A 24085-nucleotide genomic window follows, 5' to 3' on the forward strand; every position below is an offset into this window, starting at 1 on the left:
CCCCCCACTCGTAACAAGGACAGTCCTCCTTGTCCTGACCTTCCACCCCACCAGCCGTCACATACAACAGGTAATCCTCCGACATTTTCGCCACCTCCAACGGGATCCGACTACTGGCCACATCTTCCCATCTCCTCCCCTTTCGGCTTTCTGCTGAGACTGCTACCTCCATAACTCCCTGGTCAATTTGTCCCTTCCCACCCAAACCACCCCCTCCCCTGGTACTTTCCCTTGCAACCGCAGGAAATGCTACACTTGTCGCTTTATCTCCCCCCTCGACTCCATCCAAGGACCCAAGCAGTCTTTCCAGGTGCGACAGAGGTTCACTGCACCTCCTCCAACCTCATCTATTGCATCCGCTGCTCTAGGTGTCAGCTGCTCCACATCGGTAAGACCATGCATTGGCTTGGCGATCGCTTCACCCAGCACCTCCGCTCGGTTCGCACTAACCAACCTGATCTCCCGGTGGCCCAGCACTTCAACTCCCCCTCCCATTCCGATCTTTCTTTCCTAGGCCTCCTCTATGGCCACAGTGAGTGCCACTGCAAATTGGAGGAGCAGCACCTCATATTTTGCTTGGGCAATTTACACCCCAGCTGTATGAACATTGATCTCCAATTTCAGGTAGTCCTTGCTTTCTCCCTCCTTCCCCTCCCATTCCCAGCTCTCCCACAGCCTACTGTCTCCGTCTCTTCCTTTCTTCTACCTGCCCCCCCCCCCCCCCCACAACAATCTGAAGAATGGTCTCGACCCGAAACATCACCTCTTCCTTCGCTCTATAGATGCTGCCTCACCCGCTGAGTTTCTCCAGCATTTTTGTCTACCTTACCTTTAAGGAAGTCAGCGATGTTAAACAATTCATTAAAAAAAAATCCTCATCATTAATATTACTGCTTTTACTTCCGATTTGGACTCCTGCTTTCTCTACTATTCTTTCCACTTAATGGAAAATGCTCAGATAGAGAATGTCTGATTAAATCACTAGAATTTAGAATCACCCGTTGTATTTTGTATCACAATCCTTTAGCTTGAAATCATTCATATTCAGTATTAATGAAATATTCATTGATAAATAATCAATATTTTTAAGCTTGAATGTTGAATACAAATTCCACGTTTAATGAATGTGCTACCTACTTGCTTGAGCAGCCATCAAACATGCCAGTGTTTATGAAGTATGGGCAAACAATGGTCGTTTTGATACCATCTTTTCCTGAAACAAACAATTCTAATGCAATAGACTCAGCAAAACCAATCGCTGCAAACTTGCTTGCACAATAATCTGCAAAAGAAGATAAAGACACATTGTTTACCAAGGCTACTTGAAACAATGTCAGCTGTATTAAATATACAGCTCTCCATAATGTTTGGGACAAAGACCCATCATTTATTTCTTTGCCTCTGTACGCCACAATTTGTGATATGTAATAGAAAAAAAAAAATCACATGTGGTTAAAATGTACATTGTCAGATTTTAATAAAAGCCATTTTTATACATTTTGGTTTCACCCTGTAGAAATTACAGCAGTGTTTATACATAATTCTCCCATTTCATGTCACCATAATATTTGGGACACAGCAATGTCATGTAAATGAAAGTAGTCATGTTTAGTATTTTGTTGCATATCCTTTGTATGCAATAACTGCTTGAAGTCTGCAATTCATGGATATCACCAGTTGCTGGGTGTCTTCTCTGGGGATGCTCTGCCAGGCCTGTACTGCAGCCATCTTTAGCTTATGCTTGTTTTGGGGGTTAGTCCCCTTCAGTTTTCTCTTCAGCATATAAAAGGCATGCTCAATTGGGTTCAGATCGGTGATTGACTTGGCCACTCAAGAATTGACAATTGTTTTAGCTTTGAAAAACTCCTTTCGTTGCTTTAGAAGTATGTTTGCGATCAATGTCTTGCTGTAGAATGAACCGCCGGCCAATAAGTTTTGAGGCATTTGTTTAAACTTGAGCAGATAGGATGTGTCTATACACTTCAGAATTAATTATGCTGCTAACATCAGCAGTTGTATCATCAGTGAAGATAAGTGAAGAGCCTGTCCCACTTGGGCGACATTTGGGAGACATTTAGGCGACACGCTACGGACAATTTATACAAACTTGTGCGCCTTTGGAATGTTCAAAATCCTGCGCGACATTTGTGTGTCTCATCATGTCGTGCGCCCTGTCACACGCTGACGTATGCTGTCCTGAGGGTGACGCCCGGTTGGGGATAGGGACCACAGATGGGCTGTAAAATATTCTTCCTTCAATGCATGCATTTTAAACATTAATATATTAAAATTAATACAATAAAATCAATTGTGCAAATGAAAAGATGTCCGAGTCGTTTTATTTATGGATGTATTGGTCCGCTTCCAGATCCGATCACCGTCTCTATAACTTTTCATAGGGATGGTTTCAGTGAGTGTAGATTGAACTCCCCTCTCCCCTCTTTCCCCACTCCCGCCCCCATCTCTCCTTCTCCACTCCCTCCTACCCTTCTCCCCCCCCTTCTTCCCTCCCCCCTCTTCATTCCTTCTCCCCGCTCCACTCTTCTCCCCCACCCCCTCCCCTCACATCCCTTTCTCCCCCTCTCCCATTCTCCAACCCCCCCTCCACACTTTCCACGACGCTCCCCCCATTTGTGGACCAAGCCTGCGACCAGCGATCGCCCGCACACTATCCCACACATGCTACGGACAATTTATACAAACTTGTGCACCTTTGGAGTGCGGGAGGAATCCCAAACCCTAAACCTAACTTCTGCCTGCTTCTTATTGGAACAAAACTGTTGGCCACGAGTTGTTAGTGGGATCTAGCTGTCGCAGGCTGGGTTCACAAATGGGGGGCGTTCCTCTTTCCTCCCTTCTCCCCGCTCCACTTTTCTCCCCCTTATCCACTACCCCCTCCCCTCACATCCCCTTCTTGCCCTCTCCCTCCCTTCTCCCATGCTCCAACACCCCCCCCCCCCCCCCCGAACTTTCCCCGATGCCCAGCATTTGTGGATCCAGCCTGTGACAGCTAGATCCCACCAATAGCACAGCACTAAGGCCACATCATCTGATTTAGTAACATTGACTATGGGATAAATGCAGACTGTGGGAACAACACCCCCCCCCCCCCCCTCCTCCTCTCCCTCCGCCCCCTCGCCTTGCTTCAAAATGGGTGGTGGGTATTTAGACTCAGTGGCCGGAGCAGGTGGGTGGCACTGGTATATTGACAACATTGCCTGTACCCAGTTGAAAAGCCCGCAGCTTCTGGGGGTTTGGAGAGACCATTAGAGACCATTCATTTCACTGCACATCTCGTATGTGTATGTGACAAATGAACTTGACTTGACTTGACTTGGAAGAGAGATCTGCCTCTGGGACAACTCGTGACCAACACATTAGTTCCCATGAGGAGCAGGCAGAACATTAGGGGTTCGATTCCAACTCCCGAGGCCCCTATGTCACATTTAGTTCAGAGATACAGTGCCCTTCGGCCCACCGAGTCCGCACCGACCAGCGATCCCCCGCTCACTATCCCACACACGCTAGGGACAATCTATACTTATACCAAGCCTGTCAACCTGGAGTTAGGATTACGGTAGTGGATAAGGGGGAGAAGAGTGGAGCGGGGAGAAGGGAGGAAGAGGGGGAAGGGAAGGAGGGGAGAGAGGGGAGGGGGGAAAGGTACGGGGGAGTGGAGAAGGAGGGATGGGGCCGGAGGGGGAAGAGGGGAGAGACTCATACATCTTTTCACTTGCACAATTGATTTTATTGTATTAATTTTAATATATTAATGTTTAAAATCCATGCATTGAACAATGCACTGATGCCTTGAACAGTTTTATTCATGTTTCTCAGTCTCATAATGGCTTATTTGACTTTCATTGGCACAGCTTTGGTCCTCATGTTGATAAACAGCAATAAAAGTTTCCAAAAGTGATGGAAAGACTAGGTGCTGAGAACTCTCTTATACCTGCATTAAGGAGGCAATTAAACACACCTGAACAATTACAAACGCCTGTGAAGCCATGTGTCCCAAACATTATGGTGCCCTGAAATGGGGGGACTATATATAAACACAGCTGTAATTGCTACACGGTGAAACCAAAATGTATGGTATTGCCAATTGTCCACTATAACCAAGTAAGTGATTACTGAGTAATAGTGGTAGTTGCACAAGTAGTAGATACAATTGACTGCAAATGCTAGTGAATACACAAAAGGGCACAAAGAACTGGAGTAATTCAGTAGGTCAGGAGCATCTTCTTTCCAGCAACTATCAGGTTAATAAACACTACAACCTCCAAATGGGCTTCGAACTATATAGACTTGGGGGCGAAGATAGACTAAAAGCTGGAGCAACTCAGCGAGACAGGCAGCATCTCTTTAGAACATGGATGGATGATGTTTTGGGTCAAGACCCTTCTTCAGACTCTCGGTCAGGAACTGGGAGTGAAATACAGGTGAGTTGATGGCCCTGTATTGCTGGCGGCCGGCGGAGAGGCAAAGATAGGCGGAGTCATTGGTATCGGCCCAGCCAGAGTTAAAAGCTGTTTGTAACATTGTTTAATGAAGTATCTATGGTAGCAATGACTTGCAACTTAAATGCCCCTGCAGTGTAAATAGCAGCCTGTGTTCTTATACAGTGCTGTCTGATTACTGTGGGGTAAGCTCGGTCTGCTATATCCAAAATCTGTTATAAAGTCAGTAATAACCAGGGTTTACTGTATTTACTTTCTGAATCAAACCAGTTCCCTGTATTGGAGGAATTAACTGCAGTATAGTAAGTACCGCGTATTTGTCAAGACAATTCATACAAAAGGATTTTAAAGACACAAATTATATGTGGTTTAAAATGACTCTCCGCTCCAACACCAAAACAAAGTGTCTGTTAACTTTTGCAAACTACCATTATGAACACAAAAATCTTTTTTCACTTTTGTCAATTCTGCCCAGCACCCAGCCATAATTATTTTGTTCATCCTCAATTTATACAAAAAGATATACTCAACTCTACAGATTTCTACAGATATACTCAACTCCACAGATTCCTCTACAGAACTCTACAGATTTCTCTACGGATGCTATCAGATCTCCCAAATTAGAATTTCTGTATTTTATTTAAAGTTAATTTTTATTTCTCCACTGATACTGTCTGAATATTTACAGTATTTTCTGTTATTGTTTCAGATGGCCAGTAATTTATATTTGCAACAATATGATTTCATGGGCTCCAATAACCAAGGCATAGTCTGTATATCGCAGAAACTTTATGGGCAAACGTTCAGTCCAACTGTCCATACCAACCTAGTTGCTAACTGTGTGAGTCCCACACCTCTGCCTGGTTGACTTCCCCCCTAACCTCCTTTACTTCCCTCCTAACCTTTCCTATCCAAATGTATTTTAAATGTCATCATTGTACCCACCTCCACCACTTTCTCTGGCAACTTATTCCATATATATGCACCTCCCTCTGCGTAAAAAACCTGCTCTAAAAATGCTTGTCCACCTACTGCACTAGGTACTTTACAGCATTTACATTTTGTTTTCTAATGCGAAAGAATTTGCACATGAATATACATTTCATCATGTATTTTGTAAAAATAAAACAGTATTCCCTGTTTAAAAATCTGGCTTGCTTTTTTTAATTAAAATTAGCAAATGGAAATGCTTGGAGCTGTCCACAAAGTTCTGCTCTGGGACCGCTTCTGTTCACCATCTGTGGCACCATTCTGAAGTATAGGTCAGCAGAACAGCAGCATATACAATTTTTTCAAAATGTTTCCTCATGTTAAGGAGATTACTAACATGTTAGTAACCCTAGTTAGTAGGTAGTAATGAGCCTTACTGTGAAATGGATGTGAAGGTACTGAAGGTGCTTCTAAAAAGGTGATTAAAAATTCTATTATTTACACCACGTAATGATGAAAGAACACATCAGGACACAAGATGCTGGATTAACTCAGGAGGCCAGGCAGCATTCTGGAGAACATGGATAGGTGACATTTCGGGTCGAGAACATGTCAGTATGTTTTGCGACTCAAAAATATATTTTCTGGGGAACTTGGATGTGATAGTAGTTTCATGCACCTACTGCCTTGTACTTCTTGATGGCATCTTCAAACTTGAGATATGCTGCTGAGGAAATTTTGGTATGAAGCTGCAGTGAATGTTATAGTTAATTCAGATCCACCTTAACTTGCATTATTTAGGGAAAGTAGAGGAAGACAGCTTTAATGTAGCTTGCAGCTGTGCTACTTTTGATCTTTGCAAACACTGTGAATTCTACACCATTGAAGCAAAGTACTTGCACTTTTTGTTGTTTCGATCATACTTTAAAAATCACGTACTTAAAAAGTTTGCTATTTTACATTATTCGCTCTAGAATATTGCAACCTTCATATGCCAATTAAGCAGTTTGTCAGTTGTTTGCCACTCTTCACAGTTCTATCTTCATCATAGAAGAATTTGCCAATGTCCAAAATTTATATCAAGATCAATAATATTGTTGTCAGATCTCAATGTTTTAATAATGTATTCCTGACAGGGATTTCTGATGTCATCGACAGATTTCTATTGCAGAAAACGTTGCGACACAGGATGTCTTAGTACTGTATCCATTAATACACAAAACATCAAAATCAATTCATTGGTAAGGCCTTGCTCACTAGTTATGGAATAAACCAAACTTGGGTTGTTGCAATAAAGTGAGTTTTTTTTTTAAATGGGTCAACAGATAAGTACAGTGAACTAATCGATTCAGCTTGAAAATATAATTTCATTCACTGCAAAAATGAGCATTGACTGTTGCAAGAAAAGAAAAATACACTCTTAATTTTCCTTTTCAGCATCTTTGTCTCCATCTTCCTAAATCCTGAGTCTGCATATTCCAACTTTTTTCCCCCCCACAATACCCATGAATACTTTTAAATTTGAATATCCTAAATGTTCTGGTTTTGACTCTGCATTTCACTAAGATCTATTCTGATTGGTTTCTTGCCCTAAAGCAACACATTTGATGGATACTGGATTACAGGAAATCATGCAGACAAGGTTGCAATTAATTTAGGGCAAGCATTGTTCCTTCTCCAGTGAGAGCAAAATACAGGTGAAATACACTAATGGTCCTCTAAATATAAGAGTATAGCATCTGTACTTCTGCTTAGAAAAAAGAAACAGACATTTCACAAATATATGCACAAAGAACATTGCAGAAAACAACAGCAATGCAAAGCTCAACATACACTGCCTCATGGTTACTGCCTCATGGTTCACATCTTAATCAAAATATAATTAATAAAGAAAATCATCAGTAAACCGCAGAATTGATTCTTACCTGCCAATCCATTCACTGGAAAGAAGCCAGCTGAACTGGCAATGCTAACCATATGGCCATGGTTACGGGCAATCATTGCAGGCAGAAATGCTTTGTAGGTCTAAAAATATGTAACCTCAGAATTACAAAATGAACTAGAACTGACAAAGAAAGTTACAAGAATTTCTAAGAGGAAAATGAAATGTTTACCACATATTTGAAAATTATATGGACAATCATTTGCATCCAAATAATTGATATTAATTACCATCAAATGAAGGAAATTAATACAGTGAACTACAGAGTAGAGAATTTCGTGCAATATAGAAATACAGCAATTAAAACTAAAAGTAAAAACTAAAGGCTCATTTGGTGGCAGATGCAAATTCACAATATTTGCCTTTAAAATATGCACAGTCTGAACAGATATAACCCCTGATATTTCTACCTCACTCTTTATCATTATTACTATTTTAGTTCCTCATGCTGGCGAGAGCAGGAACAGGGAGATAAGGGACCTGAATGTGTGGCTGAGGAACTGGTGCAGGGGGCAGGGATTTAGATACTTAGATCACTGGGATCTGTTTTGGAGTAAGGGGGAACTGTACAAAAGGGACGGATTGCATCTTAACATGTGGGGGACCAACATTCTGGCAGGCAGGTTTGCCACTGCTACACGGGTGGTTTTAAACTGAATAAGGGGGTTGGGGTGTCAAATGGGATAGTCGAGGATGGAGTTTAAAGGAAAGAGATTAAAGGGATGGTTAATGACCCCAGAATTAACGGGAAAGGAAGCTCACAAAGGGATAGGAGAGTATGGCCAAGTGTAATAGGGATCGATGTTAGAGGTGAGATGCGTAAGGAATTAAAAGTATTGTATATGAATGCGCGAAGTATAAGAAGTAAAGTAGATGAGCTTGAGGCTCAGTTAGAGGTTGGTAAATATAATAATAATAATAATAATAAATTTTATTTAATGGGCGCCTTTCAGACATCTCAAGGACACCTTACATGGTAATCGGAATAACATATAATCAGAATATAACAAGTAATAAAGACATCACAGAGACACAAATTAAAAACAGAATTCAATCCAAAAACAGAAAATCAAAAACACAGTGTGAAGATGACATTGTGGGGATTACTGAGACGTGGCTGCAGGAGGATCGTGCCTGGGAACTTAATAAGGTAGTTCCTGTGGATTGGAGGATAGCTAATGTTATCCCACTTTTCAAGAAAGGAGCGAGAGAGAAAACGGGGAATTACAGACCAGTTAGCCTGACTTCGGTGGTGGGAAAGATGCTGGAGTCAATTATTAAAGAGGTAATAATGGGGCATTTGGATAGCAATAAAAGGATTAGTCCGTCAACATGGATTTATGAAAGGGAAATCATGCTTGACTAATCTTCTGGAATGTTTTGAGGATGTGACAAGTAAAATGGATGAAGGGGTGCCAGTGGATGTAGTGTCTCTAGACTTTCAGAAAGCCTTTGATAAGGGAGACTGGTGACTAAAATTAGAGCACATGGTATTGGGGGTAGGGTGTTGATATGGATAGAAAATTGGTTGGCATACCGGAAGCAAAGAGTAGGAGTGAACGGGTCCTTTTCAGAATGGCAGGTAGTGGCGAGTGGAGTGCCGCAAGGCTCGGTGTTGGGGCCGCAACTGTTTACCATATATATTAATGATTTGGAAGAGGGAATTAGGAGCAACACTTGCAAGTTTGCGGATGACACAAAGCTGGGTGGCAGTGTGAACTGTGAAGAGGATGTTAGGAGGTTGCAGGGTGACCTGGACAGGTTGAGTGAGTGGGCAGATGTGTGGCAGATGCAGTATAATATAGATAAATGTGAGGTTATCCACTTTGGCGGGATAAACAAGGGGGCCGATTATTATCTCAATGGGGTTAGGTTAGGTAAGGGGGAGGTACAGCGAGGCCTGGGTGTCCTTTTACGCCGGTCACTGAAAGTTGGCGTGCAGGTACAGCAGGCAGTGAAGAAAGCTAATGGAATGTTGGCCAGTAGCTGCAGTAGACAGGACGTGTGATGTACTGCATGTGTGATAATGAACTAGACAATAAAGATGCTTGTGCTTCAACCTGTGTGAGACTAAGCTATTTACACCGGTGTATTTCATTGGCTCATTGGGAAAAGAAAACGTAAGCAGTAGTTTTCAGAATCAAGGATAACCGACCGGTAATGTTAAATGTCCGCCGAGCTTAACAGCCGTGTATCTCAACTTCTTAAAAGTTGTCTCCACTCCTTCTCCCCCCTCTTTTAAAAGGACACTGTGCTTTTTAGCTTCTTAATTACAGCGCCATACTTCATGTTCATCGCATTTAAGAAGGAACTGCAGATGATGGAAAATCGAAGGTAGACAAAAGTGCTGGAGAAACTCAGCGGGTGCAGCAGAATCTATGGAGCGAAGGAAATAGGCTAGGATAGGCATCAGTCTGAAGAAGGGTTTCGGCCTGAAACATTGCCTATTTCCTTCGCTCCATAGATGCTGCTGCACCCGCTGAGTTTCTCCAGCACTTTTGTCTACCTTCCTGTTCATCTTTATCACATTGGCTTTGCACCGTGTGAATTTCACTCAGACAGCGCTCCCCCCGCTTGCCCTGTCACCCGCCTGCATAAAGGGCTGGTGAAGGAAGCGATGTGTTTGTGTGTATGTGTGTGTTCCACTCTGACAGTCGTCGTTCCAGTTGCCAGTTTTTCAGGCGACTGCCGGCAACTTGAAAGTCACCGGCAGTCGCCTGAAATATCACCGAAGTGGGACAGGCCCATTAAGAAGGCAGAGCTGACTCAGGGGTGCAGGAGAAAAAGGCATTTAGGATTGAGAATGCTTCTTCATTCTGATGGTTGAATTAATCATTACAATTCTGTAGATCTTTACACACATTTACAATTACCAGCAATCATTGCATGAGATCTTATCAAATGGTGGAGCAGACTCCAAGGCCTGCCTCGGTTACACCTAATTCAATTACTTTTGTGTATCAAGCTAAGAGAAAGGCAACATCAACGAGCATTTTCTTTGGATACTTTTACTGATCTATTTTCAGGACATCTTTGTGTCTGATGCAAAATCTATTATAAATTGAGAACAATAGAAAATAAACTTTTGTTTTAAATAAAAAGGCCATAAGTGCATGATTTGTTATGCACGGGGCAGCCAACATCCTCTGCAACTGTACAAATCCCCACAACCTGGTACTCTCTATATTTGCATCTTTAAATGTTTGATTGCGCAGTAGGTGAAACCGTTTATTTCTGTACCAGGCCGTGACAATTTAGAAATGTTTATATAATTTTCAACTAGTTTTAGATATTCACTTAATCATGCATGTTGCATATAACCATATAACAATTACAGCATGGAAACAGGCCATCTCGACCCTTCTAGTCCGTGCAGAACACGTATTCTCCCCTAGTCCCATATACCTGCGCTCAGACCATAACCCTCCATTCCTTTCCCGTCCATATAACTATCCAATTTATTTTTAAATTATAAAAACGAACCTGACTCCACCACCTTCACTGGAAGCTCATTCCACACAGCCACCACTCTCTGAGTAAAGAAGTTCCCCCTCATGTTACCCCTAAACTTCTGTCCCTTAATTCTCAAGTCATGTCCCCTTGTTTGAATCTTCCCTACTCTCAGTGGGAAAAGCTTATCCACGTCAACTCTGTCTATCCCTCTCATCATTTTAAAGACCTCTATCAAGTCCCCCCTTAACCTTCTGCGCTCCAAAGAATAAAGCCCTAACTTGTTCAACATCATAGGAAAATTCTAACAATTGATTCAAGGAAGCCCGTAGCTCTTTGATGAAAACATGAAAGACTCAGACGTGGTACAGGAGCCGATGAGCTAAAAGTGTTTGACGCATTCAGTATTTGGGTGATTGTTTTGTGTTAATTAATGATTAATTTCTGCCTGAAACTTTTTCCAAAAAGAAGTTAATGTGAAAATTGCAGAATTTAGCAGCTATTAATTTGTACCTCATAAAATAGTAAAATATTTGTTTTTATTGGATCCAAGTGTACTTTTCCACTCTGCATAGTATTTAAGTACATGGAACAGATTTTTGGCAAAGAAGGTGGAAGATTTAAAAAAAAAAAAAAAAGTTTTATAAAGGAATACTGCATGAAATTGTATTTTTAAATAGTGTATGATATTTAATGCAAGTGGTTGCTCATCTAAATTCATAAGGTTTAAGGAAAATTAGAATGCTGAATATTAAAAATAATAACAAGGTTTATAATCTAGGAGGAAATCTTTAGAAAGATTGATGTTAGTTTAGATACATTTGTTTCAGCATAGTAACATCAAATAAATTTAAAAAAAATTGAAATTGATGACTGCGATTTGCATATGCAGATCTATCGATATAACATAGGCTGCTTGCACAGGCAATTAAAGCCTTAGTTAATCATCATCAGAGATCAATAAGGATGATACAAGTACAGTGATGTATTTTTTGAGTCCACACGCATGAAATTGAGGTTTTACGTAGGAGGGATTTTAGGATTACCCATAATAAATGTGGGGCTCATATTCTTCCCTATTAATAGTAGGCAAATGAAAGTTAGTCATAAACTATTCAAAAGGTTACATTAAAATGAAAATGATGCCTGGTTTTGTATTAAAAAAAACAATGATTGCTTACCCAAAAATGTGCAACAGCATTCACTGCCATAGTTTTTTCTAGTAAATCATCGGGTGAATCAATGAATTTCTTTCCAGTAACAATACCTGCATTGTTTATCAAAATACTAACATCTCCAACTTCTCTCTTCACCTGTGAAAAGAAACAAATACAAGTAAAATAGCAATGTGAGGGTTTAAAAGGTTTCTAAAAAAGTACGTCACTCCTCTGTTCCTTTGAAAATAACTGTTCCATTTAATTCAATTTTGATTTCCAAAGAGGTTGGTATTTTAATTGCATCTTTAATTGATAATTTTCTTTCTTATATGGAACGAGAAAAGTTATGTGAAAACCAAAACAAATATGTATTTTGTTCAGATCAATGCTCTAGATCATGACCTTGTATCTAATATATTAATACAATACAATACAATACAATTCAATTTATTGTCATTTGGACCCCTTGAGGTCCAAACGAAATGTCGTTTCTGCAGCCATACATTACAAACAAATAGACCCAAGACACAACATAATTTACATAAACATCCATCACATTGCTGTGATGGAAGGCCAAAAAAACTTATCTCTCCACTGCACTCTCCCCCCCATGTCAGAGTCAAAGTCAAAGCCCCCGGCGGGCGATGGCGATTGTCCCGCGGCCATTAAAGCCACGCCGGGTGATGCAAGGTCGCACACCGGGTTCTTGATGTTAGAGCCCCCCGCGTGCGCTCGCAGAGTCCCGCGGCCATTCCAAGCCGCGCGGGGCGGTGATGTAGGCCCCGCTCCAGGAGCTCTTCAACCCCGCAACTCGGGCGGGAGAAGTCGCCATTGCGGGAGCCCTGAAAAGCGGTCTCCCTCCAGGGACCCGCGGGCTCCCGGTGCCGCCGTCAGCCAGACCCGCAGTTGCAGCCTCCAAAACTCTGGAGGTCGGGCCGCAGCAGCGTCCACCACAGCTCCACCCACTCTGGACTCGGCCAGCTCCGCGACGGTGAGGTGAGTAGTCGGCAACACAGCCCCCGGTCTTCCTGTTGGAGGCCGCTCCTCGTTGCAGCCCCAACGACAACGGAGACCCGACAAAGAAAAGGTCGGGTCTCCCGTGCAGGGAGAGATTTAAAAATTACCCCCACACCACCCCCACCCCCCCACACACATACCCCAACAAAAAATAACAAAAACTACATAAAAACATAGACATAAAATAATAAAAACGCAGACGGACTGCAGAGGCCGCTGCTGACGAAAGTCACGCCGCCTACCGAATATTAAAAATCGATCATGAGCTTAGTCATGCTGATCAAAGGCAGCAAGGAGAGGTCACAACATTTAGAATTGGCATTTATTGTGCAAATCTAATTAACCAGTCGGAACTTTTGGAAAACCATAATGTATGATTAAATGTAACTGCCAAGAATTGGAGGATGTCAAAAAAAAAGTGCTGTATATCAAGATAACTTACAAAGTTTCAAAACAAAACAGATCATTTGATCAACACAGAAGTTGCACTATTCACAATCAAGCATCCATCTGATGTATGGTCCATCTAACACGGGGTTGGCAAACTTACAGCCCTCGGGCTGAATGCAGCCCATAACCCAAAATCATCCAGCCCGTAGACAGATTTTTTTTCTGCATTCATCCGGCCCGTGGTCGTATATATATATATACTAGACCAAGTGCAGACCCGTTGGGTCTGTTTCCCCAATGGCGTTTGCGGGGGGGGGGGGGGGGGGGGGGGGGGGGGGGGGGGGTGAGGAGGAGGAGGAAACGGGATAGATTTGGGTGGGAAAGGAGAGCGGGGTAGGGGGTGAGAGAGATGTGGGGGAGGGGGGATGGGGAAGATGGGGGGAGGGGGAGAGGGGAAAGAGTGGGGAGGGACAGTGGAGGGGAAGGGGGAGAGAAGTTGAAGAGTGGGGAGGGAGGAGGAGAGGGTAGGGGGAGTGATGGAAGAGGGACAGAGGGGTATGGGAAGGGGTGGGGGAGAGAGGTGGGGGAGAGGGGATAGGGGAAGGGGGCTGGGGGGTGTGGGGCAAGGGTTGGGTAGGGTTTAGCAGAGGGAAGGGGGTGGGTGGAGAGAGGGAATTTGTTGGAGAGGGGTGCGGAGAGGGGGAGGGAGTGTGGGAGAGAAGTTGGAGAGAATGGGAGTGAGGGAGGGAGGGGTAAGGGGTAGAGGGTAGTGTTAGAAGGGCACGGGGGAGTGGTTGGAAGAGGACAGAGGGGAAGGGGTGGGGGAAGAGATGAGGGAAGGGAGCGGAAGAGAGAGGGGTGGGGGATGGAGAGGCGTCGGGTAAGGGGATAGAAGTGGAAGAGTGGGGAGGGAGGGGTAGGGGGACTGGTGAAAGAGGGACAGAGGGGTAGGGGTAAGGGGGTGGTGGTAGAGAGGGAAGGGGGTGGGGGAGAGAGGGATGGGTGTGAGAGGGAGAGGGGTGAGGAGAGGGAAACGTAGAAGCATGGAAATTAAGTGCAGGAGTAGGCCATTCGGCCCTTCTAGCCTGCACCACCATTCAATATGATCATGGCTGACCATCCAACTCAGTATCCTGTACCTGCCTTCTCTCCATACCCCCTGATCCCTTTAGCCACAAGGGCCACATCTAACTCCCTCTTAAATATAGCCAATGAACTGGCCTCAACTACCTTCTGTGGCAGAGAATTCCAGAGATTCACCACTCTCTGTGTGAAAAATGTTTTTCTCATCTCTGTCCTAAAGGATTTCCCCCTTATCCTTAAAGTGTGACCCCTTGTTCTGGTCTTCCCCAACATCCGGAACAATCTTCCTGCATCTAGCCTGTCCAACCCCTTAAGAATGTTATACGTTTCTATAAGATACCCCCTCAATCTTCTAAAATCTAGCGAGTACAAGGCGAGTCTATCCGGTTTTTCTTCATTTGAAAATCCTGACATTCCAGTAATCAGTCTGGTGAACCTTCTCTGTACTCCCTCTCTATGGCAACAATGTATTTGAGCATTGGGCATTGTGACATCACACGATGGAACGTTCACCATTGGCTGGGGCTCCTGCATAGGCATATGTAAATGAATCCATTCCGATTGGACATATGTGAACATCGGGCATTGTGACATCACACGATGGAACTCTATGGGTGAGAAGCCAGTTTAGTTTTGAAATATTGGGGGGGGGGGGGGGGGGGAAGGATTTGATTTAAAACGTGTACTTAAACACGACGAAATGTAATGAGGAGCGGATACTTAGAAAGAAAAGTGAAATCTCTACCGAAATGGAAAAGATGTCGGCGATTCTGCGTCCGGAGTTGCAGGGAATCAATGGAAGAAATGCGGCCGGAAGCCGTACATGTAAATGGATCCATTCCGATTGGACGTCTGCGAGCGTCGGGCATCGCGATTGGACGTCTGCGAGCATCGGGCATTGTGACATCGCACGGCGGGAACTAATCGAAAGGCAGAAAGGCAGCCGGACGGATGTCGGACGGATGGGGCGAGAGTTTTATATAATAATAGATAGATAGATAGTATCTATCTATCTATCTATCTATCTATCTATCTATCTATCTATCTATCTATCTTATATTAAAACTCTCGCCCCATCCGTCCGACATCCGTCCGGCTGCCTTTCTGCCTTTCGATTCGTTCCCGCCGTGCGATGCCACAATGCCCGATGCTCGCAGACGTCCAATCGCGATGCCCGACGCTCCCAGACGACCAATCGGAAAGGATCAATTTACATGTACGGTTTCCAGCCGCATTACTTCCATTGATTCTCTGCAACTCCGAAACCGGACGCTGAATCGCCGACATCTTTTCCATTTCGGTGGAGATTTCACTTTTCTTTCTAAGTATCCCCTCCTCATTACATTTCGTCGTGTTAAAGTGCACGTTAATAATCAACCCCCCCCAAAAAAAACCTGACATGATGTCACAATGCCCAATGCCTGCAGATGTCCAAACGGGATGGATCAATTTACATATGCCTTTGAACAAGCCCAAGCCCCTGGTGACCGTGTCATCGTGTGATGACACAATGCCCAAATGCCCAAAGACTTCGTTGCCATAGAGAAGGTTCACCAGACTGGTTCAAGGGACGTCACGACTTTCATATGAAGAAAGAATGGATACACTCGGCTTATTACAGGCTATAATTTAGAAAATTGAGGGATGATCTTATAGAATCTTATGTTCCTATGTTTCCCAATCCACAAACACCCCCCCCCCCTCCCCAAACCATCCCTCTCCTCCCCCACCCCCTTCCATCTCCCCCCTCCCCCATCCCCTATCCCTCTCTCTTCCAACACTGCCGCAACCCCTCCCACCCCACGCTACCACTTCTCTCACCATTCCCCCTCCACTCTCCCTCCCCACTCTTACACCTCTCTCCACCCACCCCGCAGACGTCCAATCGGAATGGATCCATTTACATGTACGGCTTCCGGCCGCATTTCTTCCTTTGATTCCCTGCAACTCCGAAACCAGACGCAGAATCGCCGACATCTTTTCCATTTTGGTAGAGATTTCACTTTTCTTTCTAAGTATCCGCACCTCATTACATTTCGTCGTGTTTAAGTACACGTTTTTAATCAAATCCTCCCCCCCCCCCCCCCACAATATTTCAAAACTAAACTGGCTTCTCACCCAAAGAATCCGCACCAGCCCCAGCACCTGCTGAACGTTCCATCGTGTGATGTCACAATGCCCGATGCTCACATATGTCCAATCGGAATGGATTCATTTACATATGCCTTTGCAGGAGCCCCAGCCCATGGTGAACGTTCCATTGTGTGATGTCACAATGCCCAATGCTCAAATACATTGTTGCCATAGAGGGAGTACAGAGAAGGTTCACCAGACTGATTACTGGAATGTCAGGACTATCATATGAAGAAAGACTGGATAGACTCGGCTTGTACTCGCCAGATTTCAGAAGATTGGGGGGGGGGGGGGGGCTTATAGAAACTCCTGATTACATTTCGTCGTGTTTATGTACACATTTTTAATCAAATCCTCCCCCCCCCCCTCTTCCACCACTCCTGCTACCCTTCTCCCCCCCTCCCCACTCTTCCACTTCTCTCTGCCCCCACCCCTCTCCCCCTCCCATCCCACTCTCCCCCTCCCTCCACACTCTTCCCCCTCTCCCTCCTCATTCCCTTACCGTGCACAGTCTCTGTCTTTAAGAAGGAACTACAGATGCTGGAAAATCGAAGGTAGACATAAAAAAAGCTGGATAAACTCAGCGGGTGCGGCTGCATCTATGGAGCGAAACCCGGAAGAAGGGGTTTCGGCCAAAAACGTTGCCCTTTTCCTTTGGTCCATAGATGCTGCTGCACCCGCTGAGTTTATCCAGGTTTTTTGTTGTTATACCAGCCTCTCTCTCTCTCTCTGCCCTTCTCTCTTCTCTCGACTCATGCACGCCCGCTCGAACCCCGCCCCCCCCCCCCCCTTCACCTCTCACCCCCATCCTCTCCTCCCCCCCCCCTCTCCCTCTCCCTCTCCACCCTCCTCCTCCCCTTCCACACAAAATATTTTTTGTGGGGGCAGGTCCACAGTGTGCGTGACTGTTTGTGGAGGCGGCCACGCGCTCTCCATTCAAGAAGACGCTCATCTGTTTGTGGAGGCGCGAGCATAGTGTGTGACTAAATATCTTATAGCGGAGATCTCCGCTACAAGATCTTTGTGTGTGACGACACATGCCTCCCCCCCCTTTGGTGCAGGAGGCGCGCGCAGCATCTTAACGCTCCAGCGATTATTCGAATTCTTCACTAACCGTCATTCTGACTTTGCTTGTGAAGAGAAAAGTCCTGAATTGCATTTGTCTGATGCAGGAAGATTGTTCCCGATGTTGGAGAAGTCCAGGACAAGCGGGTCACAGTTTAAGGATAAAGGGGAAATCCTTTAGTACTGAGATGAGGAAAACATTTTTCACACAGATAGTGGTGAGTCTCTGGAACTCTCTGCCACAGAAGGTAGTTGAGGTCAGTTCATTGGCTATATTTAAGAGGGAGTTAGATGTGGCCCTTGTGGCTAAAGGGATCAGGGGGTATGGAGAGAAGGCAGGTACAGGATACTGAGTTGGATGATCAGCCACGATCATATTGAATGGTGGTGCAGGCTCGAAGGGCCGAATGGCCTACTCCTGCACTTAATTTCAATGGTTCTGTTTCCCTCTCCTCACCCCTCTCCCTCTCCCACCCATCCCTCTCTCCCCCACCCCCTTCCCTCTCTACGCCACCCCCTTCCCTCTCTCCACCCGCCCCCTTCCTCCTACCCCTCTGTCCCTCTTCCATCACTCCCCCTACCCCTCTACACCTCCCTCCCCACTCTTCCACCTCTCCCCTCCCTTCCCCCTCCACTCTCCCTCCCCACTCTTTCCCCTCTCTCCCCCACCCCTCTCCCCCTCCCTCCCTCCTCCCCTACCTCCCCATCCTCCCCCTCCCCCACATCTCTCTCCCCATCCCACTCTCTCACCCCCTACCCCGCTCTCCTTTCCCTCCCAAATCTGTCCCGATTCCTCCACCTCCTCTCCCCTCCCTCCCCTCTTCACATCCCCCCTCCCCCCACCTGTGTGTTTGGGGGGTGGTTAATGTGAGTTTGATGCCGCAGCCCCCCCCCCCGCAAAACGCCGTTGGGGAAACAGACGCAACGGGTCTGCACTTGGTCTAGTATATATATATATATACACATTTTTTTTTTTTTTTTTGCATTTATTTGGCCCGCGGTCGTAATTTTTTTTCCCCCCACATCTAAAAGTGTAGTTGCAGCGGCTGCGGTGCCTGCTGCTCAGCGCGCCCCAGACCATTCCGGCCAGCAAGCGTATTTTTTCCCCCGCACCTGTCTTGGATTGCTGGGTGCTGAGTTCCTCCAGCACTCTGTGTTTTTTTAATTTAACTCTGAACTTGAAGATAGATACAAAATGCTGGAGTAACTCAGCGGGACAGGCAGCGTCTCTGGAGAGAAGGAATGGGTGACGTTTCGTGTCTAAACCCTTCTTCAGCATTATGCGTTGTCCGTGCATAAAATTCGATCACACCTGCGTACGTCCGCGTGTGTGAGTAAGTGTGAATCGCCGTGAGTTAGTGCCAGCGTGCACACACGAGAGACGGGAAGTGTCCGCGCTGCGCTGCCTCTGGTCTTTATTCCCAGTAAGCAGAATTCTTCCAACTTCCGTGGACCCCCAGCTGAACCCAGCTCCAAAATAAATTCCAAATGTGAAACCTGAAACGATGCAACTTGATACAAATCCACATAAAAACTTGAGGGAATCCGCAAGCAACGAACTCACTTATCTTCAACGAACGACACTTTAAAAAATAATGAACATACGCCCCACTCTTTCTGACCTGTTGATGTATAAATCTCCACATTATGTTGTAAACTGGACGTTAGTTGTTTGGTCTCATTATCAGGGGTATTAGGAAATGGACTCATAATGCGATGAAACACTAGCCATTAACTGACGGAAGCCTGCTTTAATAATGAATCATATGAAATGTACTGCCGATCTGCATCCAATATTCATATACATTAAATAAACGGGTCTCCTGAAGAAACGGTCCCAGAGCATCCGATTGTGTATTCGGACAGTCATTTATCACGAGACTCAAATTGTAAAGTACCCAGACATTCAGCTACAAGTCACAAGTACTCTTGTGTGGGAACGAACTGCAGATGCTGGTTTACACCAAAGAGAGACACAAAATGCTGCAATAGCTCAGCGGGACAGGCAGCATCTCTGGATAGAAGGAATGGGTAACGTTTGGGGGAGAGACCCTTCTTCAGACAATCACAAGTACTCTCACTGACGATAGTTCAGTTCTGTCTGAAGAAGGGTCTGGACCCAAACATCACCCATTCCTTCTCTCCAGAGTTACTGCCTGTCCCGCTGAGTTACTCCAGCAATTTGTGTCTATTCACATACTCATTGTATCTCTGTGGACTATAGACCCCGTGGAGGCGTTGTATGGCCTTCATAACAAGAGGAGTTGGGGTGTAAGATTGCAATCTTCACGTGGCCCGCCCTGTTTTGACTAATGCAATCAACCCGGTGTGCACAATCAAATAGAACAAGTTGTCCTACAACTTTAGGCTGTGCATGCCATACGCAAGAAGAAGAACAAGAGGAGTTGAGTATAGGAGCAAAGAGGTTCTCCTGCAGTTGTACAAGGCCCTAGTGAGACCACACCTGGAATATTGTGTGCAGTTTTAGGTCTCCAAATTTGAGGAAGGACATTCTTGCTATTGAGGGAGTGCAGCGTAGGTTCACAAGGTTAATTCCCGGGATGGCGGGAATGTCATATGCTGAGAGAATGGAGCGGCTGGGCTTGTGTACTCTGGAATTTAGAAGGATGAGAGGCATTCTTATTGAAACATATAAAATTATTAAGGGTTTGGACACGCTAGAGGCAGGAAACATGTTCCCGATGTTGGGGGAGTCCACCACCAAGGGGTCACAGTTTAAGAATAGGGGGCAAGCCATTTAGAACGGAGATGAGGAAACACTTTTTAACCTAGAGTTGTGAGTCTATGGAATTCTCTGCCTCAGAGGGCGGTGGAGGCCGGTTCTCTGGATACTTTCAAGAGAGAGCTAGATAGGGCTCTTAAAGATAGCAGAGTCAGGAGATATGGGAAGAATGCAGGAACAGAGTACTGATTGTGGATGATCAGCCATGATCACATTGAATAGTGGTGTGCTGGCTCGAAGGACACCTATTGTCTATTAACCTTGTAACAAAGTACCTCAAGCCCTTGTTCATCATAGTCGGGTACTTCAATCAGGCACAATTTAAATGTACTGCCAAAATCCCATCAAAGCATATCATGTTTATCTAAAGCCCCACACACCCTCAACTACTGCTGCACAACCAACAAAAGCACCTACCACTCCAACCCCTCACTGCATTTTGGAACACCTAACCATGTGTGCTAAGAAGCAGGAACTAAATTGTGAGGATCCAGTACTGAAGGTTGTTCAAGCTGATCTAAACAAAATAGATGAGATCCTCAGATCTCAAGGAACAAGAAAGGAATTTGTGCTTGAAGTCAGCGGATATAGACGAGGTATTAAATTAGTACTTTGCATCTGTATTTACCAAAAGAGGGAATGGAGGACGTGATCCGCATGGAGAATGCTAATATGCAAGGGCAGTTTGAGATGAAGAACGAGGCAGTGTTGGGGCTCTTGAAGAGCATTGTGGATAAATCCCATGGGCCTGCTGGAATCTATTCCAGGATATCGAGAGACAAGAGTGGAGTTTGCAGGAGCCTTGAGGTAGATCTATGCATCTTCTCTAGCCACAGGCAACCTAATCAAAATCCATTCACACCCTGATCATTCTCTGTTCTGCTCTCTTGCATCAAGCAGGAGATACAAAAGCTTGAAAGCATATACTACCAGGTTCAAAAACAGCTTCTTCTCCCAAAACGCTGTCTTAGAGGAAATTAGCATGGCAAGCAGAATCTGGGAAGTGAACAGGCAATGGTTCAGGTTGGGATCATACTTCAGACCAGGCACGGAAATCGCTATCAAAATATGGAGGGGACATGGGGACCCCAATTTTTTGGCGGCCGCGCGTGCGTACATACACACACACACCCCCCCCCACACATTCACATTCACACACACACACCCACACACACACACACACCCACACACACCTGCGCGCGCGCCTTCGGAGGCTCAATCCAGTGCTAAATGCAACACAATTCTGCCTGTCTTGCCGGTTGAACCTACAGCCCTGACTGGACTGACGGGATACCAGCGCTGCTTCTCCGCGCTGGCCATATTTCCCGCAAGCCCAGGCAGGTTAACCTGGCAGGACAGGCAGAGTTGAGCTGGGTTTAGCGCTGCTTCTCTGCGCTGGCTGTGGGCCTGGGGACACAGCTCCCATCTGACTCCCGACCTCTCTGGCAACCCGTGGGGGGGGCACTCATGTGCGGATGAGACAGCGCCGGAGACCCGGGATGGATTGTGGCTGAGGATGAGGCGCAGGTCTGTGCCACGTCTCCCTCCTCCAATCACCACACTCTATCCTCAGTCCCACCCACCCCCACCCCCCTCCTCCCTCCTCCAATGATCGCGCTGAATCATCATGTCCCGCCTCCATTGCCTGCTGACCGACGTCTCTCGTCTCTCGGCGCCCTCGATCAGCAGTTCCACCCCCATTGTCCCGCTGAAATCAGAGATTTCACCGGGTTTAAAAATCCGGATTACAAACACTTGGGGGGGATGTCCCCCACCTCTCAAAACAGAGGGGGGACATGTCCGTCCCCCCCCCCCGGGATTTTCGCCCCTGCTTCAGACTACACTGAAGAATAGCCCAAACCTAAAACATTGTCTGTCCATTCCCTTTCCAGATGCTGCCTGACCAACAAGTTCCTCAAGCACTTTGTTTTGCTCAAGATTCCAACATCCACTGTTTCTTGTATCTTCAGCTTCTTATCTGCCCTCAGAGTCATGAACAGTCCTCGCATAATGATGTATCTGCATTCTCCCAATCTACCGCACTGAAGACTTTGCATTTTTTTTAACCTGGACTTTCCCTGGGGTCGTAACATGCTGTATTTTGTTTCCCTTCTCTTTTTGCACTGCCTGTTGTACTTACATATAGTATGATTTACCTGCATAACATGTAAAACAAAGCTTTTCACTGTATTTTAGTACAGGCTGAAATAATAAACCAATACCATGTTCAGGCATGTACTTACTATTCTCACGGTTTAAAAAGAGCCCTGACAATTGAATGCCTTGTCAAGAGAAACAAGACCGTTATCAATGGGTACTAATCTATAATTGCAGCTTTACAACTCCTAAATTCCCCAAAATTAATTGTGTGGATTAGCAAACCCTTATCAAAATGCTTCAAAGTTCAACAAATTTAATTTTATTTTTGTTTATTTTTAAGCTTAATTTTTATATTTTACAATTGAGTCAGTCATTGAAACATGCAGCCTACAAACAGCCCCTTCAGCACAACTGCCCATGCTGACCAGTACTTGGCCATGATCTTCTAAAGCCTTTGAAATTCAAATGCTCTTCATAGTAAATAGGTGAAGGAGTAGGCCATTCAGCACTTCGAACCAGCACCGCCATTCAATGTGATCATGGCTGATCATCCCCAATCAGTAACCCATTCCTGCCTTCTCCCCATATCCCCTGACTACACTATCTAGCTCTCTCTTGAAAGTATCCAGAGAACCAGCCTCCACCGCCTTCTGAGGCAGAGAATTCCACAGACTCACAACTCTCTGTGAGAAAAAGTGTTTCCTTATCTCCGTTCTAAATGGCTTACCCCTTATTCTAAAACTGTGGCCCCTGGTTCTGGACTTCCCCAACATCAGGAACATGTTTCCTGCCTCTAGCGTGTCCAAGCCCTTAATAAACATGTATGTTTCAATAAGATTCCCTCTCATCCTTCTAAATTCCAGAGTATACAAGCCCAGCCGCTCCATTCTCTCAGCATATGACAGTCCCGCCATCCCGGGAATTAACCTTGTAAACCTACGCTGCACTCCCTCAATAGCAAGAATGTCCTTCCTCAAATTAGGGGACCAAAACTGCACACAATATTGCACACATCTAGAATGTTGTCAGAGTTTCTAAAGGGCCTGTCCCACTTGGGTGTCATTTGCGCGACATCATTTGCACGTCACGACGCGCATTACGTGCGCATGGTGTGTGGTGAAGTAGGCAGGGTCGCGCGCGGCACCCCAGGATTTTGGGATTCACAAAATCTTCGTGCGCCACCTGCGTGACGCGCAAATGACACCCAAATGGGACAGGCCGTTAACTCCACTGCCTTCTCAGGCAACATGCTCCAGACTCCAAACACCCTTCAGATAAGAACATTCTTCATAAGGCCCATTCTATCCTTTCCATCCATCCTATTCTTACACCTTCAAATTTTATATACTTCAAGAAAAACAAACCCAACCTATCTGAACTCTCCTCAAATTAAAATGTTATACCAAAGCAACATCCTGGCTAACCCCCCCTGTACCCTCATTAGAACAGTCATGTTTTTCCTGTAGTATGGTGACCAGAACTGCACGCAATACTCTAGTGGAGGTGAGGGGGAGGGCCAGTGAAATTCTACAATAGATTCCATTGAAGGGAAGGAGGTGGTGACTGCTTTAGAGGTTTAAAAGTTTATCACGTGGTAGATAACCCCCTTGCTCTT

The 24085-nt window shown here is 45.2% G+C and overlaps 1 protein-coding gene across 2 annotated transcripts in view; it reads right to left on the reverse strand.

Annotated features, from left to right (window-relative positions):
* The window catches only part of sdr16c5 (short chain dehydrogenase/reductase family 16C member 5), a 35705-nt gene that overhangs the window by 6792 nt on the left and 4828 nt on the right, over nucleotides 1-24085 (reverse strand). For both annotated transcript variants that reach the window (XR_004411754.1, XM_033019755.1), the window contains exons 2-4: nucleotides 11964-12095; nucleotides 7316-7415; nucleotides 1138-1282 (exon numbers count right to left, since the gene is read on the reverse strand). Coding sequence is in view for 1 of the 2 variants with exons in the window: in XM_033019755.1 (XP_032875646.1) it covers nucleotides 1138-1282; nucleotides 7316-7415; nucleotides 11964-12095 (377 nt within the window). In the remaining variant the exon portion in view is untranslated. The remainder of the gene's footprint in view (nucleotides 1-1137; nucleotides 1283-7315; nucleotides 7416-11963; nucleotides 12096-24085) is intronic.

Source organism: Amblyraja radiata, chromosome 4 (assembly GCF_010909765.2).
Source record: "Amblyraja radiata isolate CabotCenter1 chromosome 4, sAmbRad1.1.pri, whole genome shotgun sequence".
Taxonomy (NCBI): domain Eukaryota; kingdom Metazoa; phylum Chordata; class Chondrichthyes; order Rajiformes; family Rajidae; genus Amblyraja; species Amblyraja radiata.